Source organism: Lycorma delicatula, chromosome 5 (assembly GCF_047948215.1).
Source record: "Lycorma delicatula isolate Av1 chromosome 5, ASM4794821v1, whole genome shotgun sequence".
Classification (NCBI taxonomy): Eukaryota; Metazoa; Arthropoda; class Insecta; order Hemiptera; family Fulgoridae; genus Lycorma; species Lycorma delicatula.
The window spans coordinates 116,260,438-116,272,884 of record NC_134459.1 but is presented as its reverse complement, the minus strand read 5'-3'; the positions used below and the strand labels follow the sequence as shown (position 1 = coordinate 116,272,884).

Genomic DNA, 12,447 nt, shown 5'->3' with positions numbered 1-12,447 from the left:
TAAATATTCTCTGACCAGGTGTTTTCAGATTCTTGATCAGAAGCATTGGTGATTCCCGTACTGAAACCTGGTAAAAATAAATCATTCCCCTCATGTTATTGTCCTATATCCTTGATCAGTATCCTGTGCAAGTTGATGGAACGAATGATAAACCGTTTTCTACTGTGGTACCTTGAGAGAAACGCCCCAATTGCTGCCGAAGTGCAATGCGGTTTCCGCCAAAGTAGATCGTCTATCGATCATGTAGTTGCCCTGGAATCTGTTATTCAAAACGCTTTCCTATTTCGCCAACGCTTGGTTGCTGTATTTTTTGATATGCTAAAGGCATACGACAAGGGTTGGCGGAGAGGAATCCTAAATGCACTATATGAAGGGGTTATAAAAGCGAATCTTCTTGCATTTATCAGGGACTTCCTCAATAGTCGGTCTTTTCACATTCGAGTTGGAATGACCTTATCCGAAAGTTTCAAACGGAAACGGAATTGTCCTAACTGTTGCCTTATTTGCCATAGCCATAAATAGTATAACAAACTGCAAGCGAAAACCTGTTTTGTGTTCGTTATTTGTTAATGATTTTACAATTTTTGTAGCTTGTAGAACCTTAGCTACTGCCGAGAGGTTGTTCCAAATTATAATAGCCCGTTTGGGATCATAGTGTAAAACTACTGGATTCACCTTTTCCCCGGAGAAAACAAAGTGCATTTGCTCTTCCCGATCAAGAAAACATGTTGATCCTCAACTGTTTTACTGTTGTGAACCAGTTGAACCATGCAGGCGTGTTAAATTTTTAGGATTGTGGTTTGACCACCTACAAAAACATGTGTAACACACTTAAAGGAGCTGAAGGTAAAATATATAAAAATGCTTTACCTGCTGAGAGTTCTATGTAATACTCATTGGGAAGTTGATTGAGTATGCATGTAGCGCTTCTATCGAGCTCTGGTCCGTTCCCGCCTAGACTATGTCTGCGTGGCTTATTCACGAGCTAAAGATGCTCGATGCAGTCCATCATTCATTTATCCGTCTTGCTACAGGTTTCGTTTCGCTCAAGCCCTGTGGTAAGTCTACTAGTGAACAATGGTCAGCCATCTCTTTGGAATAGACGAAATCAAATGATATGCTTCTCTGCAGCTCGTATTAAAGTGTAACCAAATTATCCTACCTTTGATGCGGTGTTTACCAACCTAAGTGTTAATCGATATAAAGAACGGCCATCATCTACTGCCCCGCTAGGCAGAAACAGAGCTCAGCAACATTTCTCAACTCCAAATATACAATTACATCTAGTTCTTACTGTTGCTCCATGTTATTACCTCTCTTGGCGGCCTTCTCTCGTAAATTAGCTTTAGTCTTTGTCTGTATCATAAAAAATACACAAGTCCGGTTATCATACAAGAAAAATTCTACCATATTGTAAATAGCTTGAATTCAGATAATATTTTTATACAGACGGCTCCAAACACTATAAAATTATTTTGATTGTACTTTTGTGTTTGGTAATAGAACATATATGTTATCATCCACGAGTAACCGATGAGAGAAAGTTATTATTTGCCGTTTGCTAATAGAGCACACTAGACTCACTCATGGACATCTCTTGACTCTGACCGATGCACCTACGACTGCCAACTGACGGTACACCACGTACTTGTTGACTGTATCTGTTATGCAGCATTGCATCGGAAATTTAAATTTGGGACTAACATAAGAAATATTTTAGGAAACGATACGACTATGTTACCCAATGTCTTACTATTTCTTATCGTCGTGCATCCGTATTCAAATACTTGATTACTATTATTATAATAATAATCAAATATTTTAACAGATAATGTGTTTCGTCGATTTTTTTCTGTTTGGCGTAAGCAAGATAGCAATAGTTTTGTTGTTTTAAGTTAAATTTTAATATTGTTTTTTACTGTGATTTTATTTTATTTAGTATACGTAAAAGGCGTTTTAAATCAGGTAAGTTTTTAAGTTAGTTTTTACATGCTTATGACAGTAATATTGTGTCCAGGCACTGATAACGAACTTCGCCCAACGCCCAGGAAAAAATCTAATCTCTTTGTTTACCAATTTGCCAATTTATCTGTTTATTTCCATGTTTATCCTTGATTTCTTCATGCTTCAGCTTACATATTATCCTAATCAAACTATTATAAATCAAGATACCCAAATCTGCTTCTGCATATGTTTAGCAGGTAATAAAAGTTTTTTCAAGATCTCTTCTTAAATAATCATAACCTATCTGATACTTTCCCATACTTCCTGGTCTTATTAATGTCCATCTTCTATTTTTTTATCCTTTTTTTTTTTAAAGAATTATCTTCATTATTGATCACTAGTTATACTTGGTTCAGAATTACAATTCTGAAATCCTAATTCCAGATTTATTACTTTGAACAAGTCCAATCCCCAAGTATTTTTGTCCTCGTTTCCTTTCAGTCCCTCATCTTCAATAAATCTTATTAAGGCGTTATTTAGTTGATTATATCATTTATGTCTTCTCTATATTTTAATTTTATGTTAACAAATTTTCTGTTTGCGCATTATCTACATAGTCAAATGACTTAAGTTCAAGTCTATCCTGACCAAAATAATTTTCTTACTATACGATTTCTAATTCTCCATTGACTGTGTAGCATTCTAGTTATTATTAATTCCAAAACTGCATTTCCATTCAGATTTTTGTAAATTATCCAATATCAACCCAATCATAAAATCTGCTATTGTTTCTAATTTAACTCAATAGTTCTCTTACATTAAACTTTAACATAAACATTCTTCATTTTAAAATTTATCTTACAACTTCTTTAAATTCTATGCTCCGACTTGAATGTCATGTACCTTGTATTTTATAATGACCTCTTCTTGTGTAGTCCTTATCTGGAGAACTGATAACCTGAGAATCAGCTGCCCAACAGTGTGTCATATTTGAGAATGAAAAAATATTACATTAAATAATTCAGCTTCAATTTTTGTGTTGTTCAGCCACAGAGTACTAAAATTATAGCTTGTACTAAACTTTAATCTTTGTTTTAAAAATATTTTTAATTATTAGTAAACTATTTTTGAATTAAAAACAAATTTTTCTCCCAAAAGAGCTTTTTGAAGGTAAAAAAAAAAAAAAAAAAAAAAAAAAATATACATCTCCTCTTCAGTGACATTTTTGAAAAAGGTTACTGAAAAGGAGCTGCATAATTATATCTGGAAGAACTATTTACATGTAATTTAAATTGAATCATTAATCAATTGTAAATTTAGTAACAAGTTATCACATTTCATCAAACTGGTTAATAAATATAATTTTGTTGATCAGGCCATATTAAATAATAATCAGTTCACTTCCACAAAAACTAGTGAAAGAGCACTTTCAGTAAGGTGTCTTTAGTATCATAATAGAGCCTACCTATAGGTAGCCTACCTATTGTGGTAGCACCTGAAGTTGACCAACTTGTACCTGTTTCCAAAAGCTCATATTGTTTCTTACCAATGTAAATGGATTCCAATAGAATGTATTTTAAAAAGTATTTTAAATAAATTTAAACAAGGCAATATAAATTAAAGACTTACCAGTTCTGTATCAGGATTCTTTTTTAGTTTTCTATGCACCTGCTTATACATTGATAGTAGTTACAATGAGAAGTTATAAGTACAAAATATCAATCAGCCATGTCAGAAAAGGTCAGAATATAAGAAAGTAGGTCTATTCAACCACTCTTATACCATTTTTATTAAACTGGCATAGAGAATTGATTATAGGTCCAATATCTCTTAATTACTCAAATGGATTTAATACAGAGAGATCCAAAAGTTGTGCACATCAAATTAATAAAAAAAATAAGACATTAAGTAATAAAATTTTAAGATTTATTTATTTTCACAACATATGCTCAAAATGGCTGCCACATTCAATAATGCATGAATGAACTCTTTGCAACATGTTTTAGGTCACTTTGTGGAGCACGTGTTTACTGATGTCGTTAATCTCAATTGTTATGCTCATCTTTAATTCCTCCAGTGTATGTGCCCTGTTACAGTGTAAGATACCCCCACCAGAAGAAATCTGGGGTCAAATCAAGTGAACATGGGTGCTACAATCCTTTACAGATGATACACTAGCCAAAAAACTCACACCAGAAATGCATGGTTTCATTAGATGTGTGACATGTGGCACTGCCCTGATGGAACCAACAATCATGTTCATCATCTTCAAGAACCACAATAAACTTTATAATGATGTTTTGGTATACAACACTGTTGACTGTAGTTTCAAAGAAAATGGGGCCCACTATTCCTGTGTGCCACATCACTATGTGATGTGGCACAGCACACTTCCATCATTTCCTGAGAGTGTAAGGGGTTTTCATGTAACACATGTGAATTTTCATTTGACCAAATTCTAGTATTTTGACTGTTCATGAAGCCACTAAGGTGAAACCTTGCCTCATCAGTGAAGAAAACATTGTCAAGTTCTGCAATTCCATGGTTGTCAACAAGTGACCAAAACCATATACAGTACACTATGCACTTTTCGTTACCTGGCTCCTTGGATTTCTGAACACTGCAAACATGATATGCATGAAAGTGTAACTGCTTCATCATTCTGTAAGCACTTACATATAAAATCTGAGAGTGCACGGATAGTCTCCTCAAGCTTTTTGAAGGCAAATGCTGCATCATATTCTAAACCTCATCCCGTTTAGCATCAGTCGGAATGGCCAGTTTACTGGTTCTTTTCTTGTATGCAATTGATCCACAATTCTTCAAAACAGGCAATTAATCTCGTTATGGTCAAATTGTTAGGCACTGCCACATCCAGATATTTCCCACAAAATTTGTATCCAGTACGTACATAAGAACGACTGGAAAAATAATGTTCAACAGTGAAACCCTGCTGTTTTTGGGAACACAGTATGTTTACCAAGCAATAAACAAAGACTACTGCAAGAGTCGTGTAATTAATACACATCCCACTGGCTAGGTTTGTTGTTAATACCCATACTGCTATCTTCTGGTAGCCATTAGAAATTTTAAATAATAGACAATTTAATTTTGATGAGCACCTCTCTGTAATATAAGCACAATATATTTAAGTAATATTACACTCTTACAGGTAACATCCATTCAGTACTAATACCAGGTGCCAATAACATTCTTTCTATTGAAGATATTGAAAGTGCTAAAGATATGTTCAAAAATGCTAAAGTTGGTTTATTTACTTGTGATATTAAGGAAGATGTTATACTCGCTGCAATAAAACTGTTTATAAAAAATGGAGGTGGTAAGCAACAAAAATGTACTCTTAACACTGTATGTTGTTCTATTTCATTAACCATTTGTCTAGATTATTATGTTATTATATTTGATAAACATCACTATATTCTTATTTAACTTGCAAGGCTCATAATTTTTATAACCTCTTATTAATATTTAGTAAAGGCAATTTATTAATTGTTATTAAATTCAGTCAGTTTATTTATAATTTGTTAGTGTTATTAATTAATTTATATAAATTGATTTAAACAAATAAATAATAAATTAAATAGATAAAATAAATAACTAAATAGATTAAAAAATATAAAAATAGACAACTGTGACCTTCTTACATAACAGACATGACTAACTTTATACTGTGACGATCAGTTGTTATGATTTTAACATTCTATAAAATTTACATTCTACATAATTTAATTTTAGTAATCTCAAATTGAAGAATAACTTTTCCTGAGGATGGCCGAATGACCAAAAGTGGTAAAAAAGAGAATGCAGATGAATTGTTGATAAGGTTGAATTTAATTTTATTTATATATAAATAATATTATATACAAACTGTGTTATGCTTAGAAAACTTAAAATAAATAATCAATTAATTTAAATTTATATAAATTAATTATATAAATTTTTATTACATTTGTATATAAATTATATAATAATAAAATTCAGGACTTATGTAAACCTTAGCCAGTGTAATAATTTATATAATAACTAGCTGTACCCGCCACGCATCGCTGTGGCACATTGTGGTTGCATGGATGAGAAATGAGAAACAAAACAAAGCATACGTTTCATAGAAGTTTAATTTTGCAATACTTGTGGATATACAATATTTTTTGTTTTTCCACTGTCTGCGTAGATGTCGGCTATCTGGTTTGCCGACTCGGGAACACGCACATACAGTTGTCCATGTGAGAAGCAATCCGCATCTAAATCTAAACCACACAATTCTAAAGATTGACCTTGAGCTTTATTGATTGAATTGGGAATTGCAATCTTTTAAATTGAAATGGTGTATCGGTCGGGATCATGGGTATTTGGGGAATGAGGACATCTTCAGCTTTGAAAGGCCCTGTTAAAATCGTTGCTTCCACTACGTTATTCATCAATTTCTTAACTGCAAGTCGCGTGCCGTTGCAGAGTTTTGGCTGATTAATATTCCTCAACAGGATAATTGGCACACCTATTTTCAATTTTAATATGTGTGGTGGCATCCCTGGCAGATCAAGTGAGTTTAAAAATTCCGTTGGATAATTAACTACTTCATCTGCTTCCACAACGGTGTCTATCGACTTATATGTAATTTCCTCACTTTGAATGCTGGATTGAATAACATTATTAAGTTGATAGACATCTTTATTCTTTGCGGCAAGTATAGCTCGTTCACTGAGCCAATCGTGATTTCTATGATTAATTTGAATATCAGGAAATACTTTTTCATCAGTTTTTTCTTTCGATGTTACTAAATTAAAAAAATTATCAGGAAATGATATTCGTCTAGATGTCTCATCGACTGGCAGCTGTCAGTTTCCAATGTCCAGTAACTGTCGTGAGAATACCTCAGTTGATGGATCATTCTGCAACTGGACACGCATATTCGTAGTCAACTGCAATGTACGTACGTGCCGCCACAGTGTTGAATATTTCAGGTAAGCATTTATTTCGTCTGCTGGTGTCGATCGAGAAATTACAGGCAATGTTTGCCTAAAATCTCCTGCGAGCAATATCAAAGCATTCCCAAATGGTTGAACGTTTCCACGCAAATCTCGTAACGATCGATCAAGAGCTTTAAGCGATTTTTTATGTGCCATCATGCATTCATCCCAAACAATGAGTTTACAATTTTGTAATACTTTTCCCATACAGAATGCTTTGGAAATATTGCACATGGGAGTCTCGATGATTTGCATGTTTAATGGCAACTTCAGAGCTGAATGCGTAGTCCTTCCACCTGGTAACAATGTCGCAGCTATTCCAGACGAAGCAAGAGCTAAGGCTATGTCATTTTTTGATCGAACCGTTGCTAGAATCAATCTAATGAGGAATGTTTTCCCAGTTCCTCCTGGCGCATCCAAGAAGAAGATCCCCCCAACTCCGTCATTTATCATTTGCATTATGCAATCATAAATGCCTTTCTGTTCACGCGTTAATTTGGGAATGTTTGATTGGACATATGACTGAAGATCACCAATGTTCTAACTCTGTTCACGGCGTAAATCCACATCAAATGAAGCAATCGCAGCTCGGGTGGGTGCTGGCATTCCCAATTGACTAAGAACTTTGTTTGCATTAGCTAAGCACTTGTCTTCAATATTTATCAATGCTTGGTTGTAAATGCCTTCTGTAAATTCAGACAAAAGTGAATATTTAACCTAACAAAGGATTTTTTGGTCATTATGTAGGAATATTATTTTCTGTGTATTTGGTTATTTCGACTTTTTTTGTTTGCATAGTCTTAAGTCTATCTGGGCTATAAGAAAGTTGGGTGTTTTAATTTATTTACTGTAAGTCATCCTTCTTGGTGGCTTTTCTTTTTGTTTTGGTGTTTCTTTTTTTTGTTTTTTTAAAATAAAATACAGATATTTTAGCTGTTAAATATAATTCAAAGAAATTTGTTACTTAATCAGTTGTGATTTTGTTTACATTGGCAACGGCCATACGGGCTCTTTGTGATTGGTCGTTGTGTTTGACAGCGGCCATCTTGCATTGATCCGATTGGTATTCCTTTGTTTACATTTCCATCTGATTTATTAGCCTCTTATTTATTGAAAAACTGTACAAATTAATAATAGATAGATAGATTTATTAAAAATAGATGAAAACAATCTTTGATGCGGGTTATATATCGTGCTAAAATTTGAGCTCAATCGGTGCAAAACATTTTGAGTTTTTGAAGCGTACACAAACGAACTTAACATTTTTATATATATAATGATAATTCAGAAGATCCTATCAAAAAATTTTGCATTTCAATGATTTGTTTTGCTGATCATTTTTTTTAACCTAAAAATCTTTGCCATTGTGTCAACAGAAAAAGTTTTAGAAAACAAACTAAGATAACGAATTTATAAGTTTTATAAAATGCATTAATTATTTTATTCAAATACTGTTTAATATTTCTTCTAATATTAGTAAATAAGACTTAAAAAAAAATTGATGATAATCTATAGAATGCGTGATTTACTACTGTTTTCTTTGTTTCTTTATTAGATGATTGTGCACAACAAAAAAATCTTTTATTCTGATTGGTATATAATAATAAAAAATTATTGATCACATCAGGGATGGGTAAAGAGTACTCCACAGACAGAAAAGGAACTGCTTTACCCATTTGCCCAGATGGATCAAGGGAAACAATGGTAAAACCATGAGAGAAGAATCACAAAATTCATAATTAGACATACATACGTAATTATTTTGTAAAAAATAAAAAATAGACCTAAAGCCCATATTAATTATGTACATGAAATAATGTTAAGATGAATACATAAAGATAATAAATATAAAGAAAACCTGCATAACAAATCATGATTCATAAGGTATAAATGAAAATTAATTTAGCACATATATACTCATATCTACATGCTGAACAAATGCAAAAAATTCCAGGTTTTTTAAAATTAGTATTATTTAAGATTTCGTTGACAAATTATTATTTCTGTAAGAGACAATTTTTTAATTGTATTTTAAATAAATTGATGGGAAGATAAGATCTTTTAAACCGTTTGGTGATTTATTAAAAATGGTAAAGAATGGAGAATTCTTTCTCGTAAGCCAGAATATTATGTTGAGTTAAACGAAAACACTTCATTGTCTGGGTAAGTAGAGGTTGATTAATTATTTTTTTAAGAATAAATGACTTTCGTTTTAGCACAGATTTCATTCATAAATATGGATAAATTAACATTTTTAATTTTGGTTTGTTACATCGGTTTGATAATTTTTTGAAAATTCAAATAATTCATTAACATACTGACCACTGGTGTTAAACTAAATTTAATATTAAATTAAACTTAAACCACAAAAACCCAGTAAACAGATAAGTTAAACTTACCAGATCAATTCCAATGGATTTTCGTGGGATCCCTCTACATCATTGATTCCCAAAGTGGTCCAGGTGGACCCCTAGGGGTCCACGGGAGACTCGACGGGGGTCTACGTTGGCGTGACAAAAAAATGGTGGTTCACAATTCGTAAGCGGGGGTCCACAAAAATTCATCTGGTTTCGATAGTGAAGAACTAAAATGTTGGCTTGACTTTGCGTATCAATCTAGGCAGATAATGTTTTGATAAGCTCAAACGGAAAGAGCCGGCGCAATTGAAACGAGTACTTCTGTAATGCGACTGTTACTTGTAAAAACTTGCATATTCTGTATAACGAACGTGTCGAGACTTGCAAAGCGCCGCCGCCGTCCGCAACGCTTGTTCAGACGTGCAAAGGGACGAAATACGACTTGTGGTGTGTGTGCTAGCAATCTTGCATGAACTTGTTTGATTATTCACTAATATAAATACGATTGCCAAGGATAAACGTTACTCATTTGTTTGCGGAATTTCGAAAAGAAAAGTAAATTGAATAGATGTTAGTGTTTACCAGTGTCGGAAAAAGTAGTAAGTACTTACCTGCTTTTTTGTTATACTTACTTTTATTATATTTATTGTTTATTTATTTATTTGACAATTTATTGTACACGTCAGTAAACAAAAATTGCGCAAATTACAAAAAAATACGTAGGTACAAAAGGCGAAGCTTATTCCTAAAAGAAATCTCTTCCGTTTAAGGATCTATTAATTTTTGGTCTAAATTTTTTTTCAGATATATAAAAAAAACTATTGGAATCGACTTAAAACTGATCCTGAACATACCATTTCCCGGTTGTAACCCTTATTCTGTAACACGTTGTATATTTTCATAAATTGTATCTGTCTTTACATACTCGTAACGTGCATCAAAGTAATAAATAAATGATTAAAATCGCAGAGTTGTGATATCAAAATATTGGTTATTTAAAAGTATTTTCTATAGAATTTACAGAAATATATCAAAATATAATTAATGAAAAAATGTTTTACATAACATTAAAATCGGTTCAGCCATTTTCATAAAACTTTATTATGGATCTTACCGATTTATTGCTTTTAATAATTAGAATTAGTTTGCCGCTGGTACTTTATTTCATTGCAATAATTAATTAATCCTATTCTGTTAAAATAGTCATATCCTGTTAAGTAAGACCGGCTTGAGATTACTAAAACAAAGTTTTTTTTTTTTATTTACCAGTAGGTAACTGATACGAAACATGGCTGAATCTAAGAAGAAATGTCGACTGTACAGTGTTGATTATTTTAAATTTGGATTTCTTCCATCAAAGGCAGAGAAGCGATTGCCTATATGCCTTTTGTGCAGCAAAGTTTTGAGCAATGACTCTATGAAACCATCGAAGATCATCTAAGAAGGTGTCATCCTGATAAAATAGGTAAAGATTTGAAATATTTTCAAACATTGAAGGAAAAATATGAAAAAAGACCTACCGTGCACAGTATGTTCGCTTCAACGTCTGAAAGTAACGATGATGGCTTGCGGGCATCGTACAATATTTCATTACTTATAGCGAAATCTGGAAAACCGCACACCATTGGAGAACAGTTAATTTTACCTGCTGTTGAAGAGTTTTTAAAAACTGTTCTGCACAAATCTCCATTTGACATACTCAAAAGAATTCCTTTGAGTAACAACACTGTACAAAGACGTATTTATGAAATGAGCTCTGATATTGAAAGTTTCTTGTGTAATTATCTGCAAACAACTCATTTTTCTATTCAACTGGACGAGTCAACTTTACCTGGTAATGAAGCATTATTATTGGCATATGTTCGATTTGTTATGGACGAAGAAATTCATGAAGAGCTACTATTCGCGAAAACTTTGGAGACGGACACTAAAGGTGAACCAATATTTAATGTCCCGAGTGATTTTTTAAACGAAAAATCAATTCCATTCACAAACGTCATTTCGGTGGCAACAGATGGAGCTCCTGCCATGGTCGGGCAATATCGTGGGTTTATAAGCCATCTTAAAAGAATTATACCAGAGGTAACTGCAATTCACTGTGTCATCCACCGACAACAACTAGTAGCGAAAAATCTGAGTGATAGATTGCACCAATCGCTTCAACTTGTAATTAATGCTGTTAACAAGATAAGAATCAATGCATTGAATACGCGTTAATTTGCCCAATTGTGCGATGAAAATGATGAAGACTTCCAACGATTGCTCTTACATACTGAAGTACGCTGGTTGTCGAAAGGTGCATGTTTAACAAGATTTTATTCACTTTTTGAATCAGTTTTAGAGTTTCTGGAAGGTAAAGATTCAGATTTAAAAGAAAACCTGATCACTTTGAAAGCTGACATCGCGTATTTGACAGATTTGTTCAAAAAATTTAATGACATTAACTTACAATTACAAGGGGACAGGCTCAATTTAATAAAAACAAAGGGTGTAATTTCAGCTTTTCTTGGAAAATTGAAATTTATGAAGCAAAATATTAGTCGGCGAGTATTTTCCCAGTTTTCAAACTTGTCACAGGTAGAATGCCTTGATGAGGATATTCAGACATACGTTCAACATTTAATTGCCCTGCATGATGACTTCAAAATCAAATTTGAAGATATTCTGACGATGGAAATACCACCATGGATCATAAATCCATTTGATGAAACGGAAGTGGAGAATGCGATATTACAAGAGGAGCTACTCGAGCTTAGCACTAATGAGGAGCTGAAGGTGAAATTTAAAAGAGGGTATCAAACATTTTGGCTGCAGGCAGAAATACCAGAAAATATCCTGGAGTGTGGGAAATTGCAAGAAAGCTTTTGATAGCGTTTCCTATCATATCTTGTCGAAAAAAGTTTTAGTGTCGTTACAAACCTTTTATTAAAAAAAAGGAGCAGATTCAATATCACAGAACGAGGCGATTTGCACTTATTCCTAACAAAACTGAAGCCAAATATTGATAATTTGCTGTCAATCCATCAAGTACATCCCTCCCATTAAAATTGTAATTATTTTGTGATTGTCATTGTAGAAGTTACATTATTAATGTTTAATTTTAATTATATTACAACAATTTTATTATATTACATTGCAATATGATAACAATAATAATT

The 12,447-nt window shown here is 32.9% G+C and overlaps 1 protein-coding gene across 2 annotated transcripts in view; it reads left to right on the top strand.

Moving 5' to 3' along the window:
• Nucleotides 1-12,447, top strand: part of LOC142325323 (ribokinase-like) — a 40,674-nt gene that overhangs the window by 14,307 nt on the left and 13,920 nt on the right. For both annotated transcript variants that reach the window (XM_075366925.1, XM_075366926.1), the window contains exon 4: nt 5,117-5,284. In XM_075366925.1, coding sequence (XP_075223040.1) covers nt 5,117-5,284 — 168 coding nt within the window. The remainder of the gene's footprint in view (nt 1-5,116; nt 5,285-12,447) is intronic.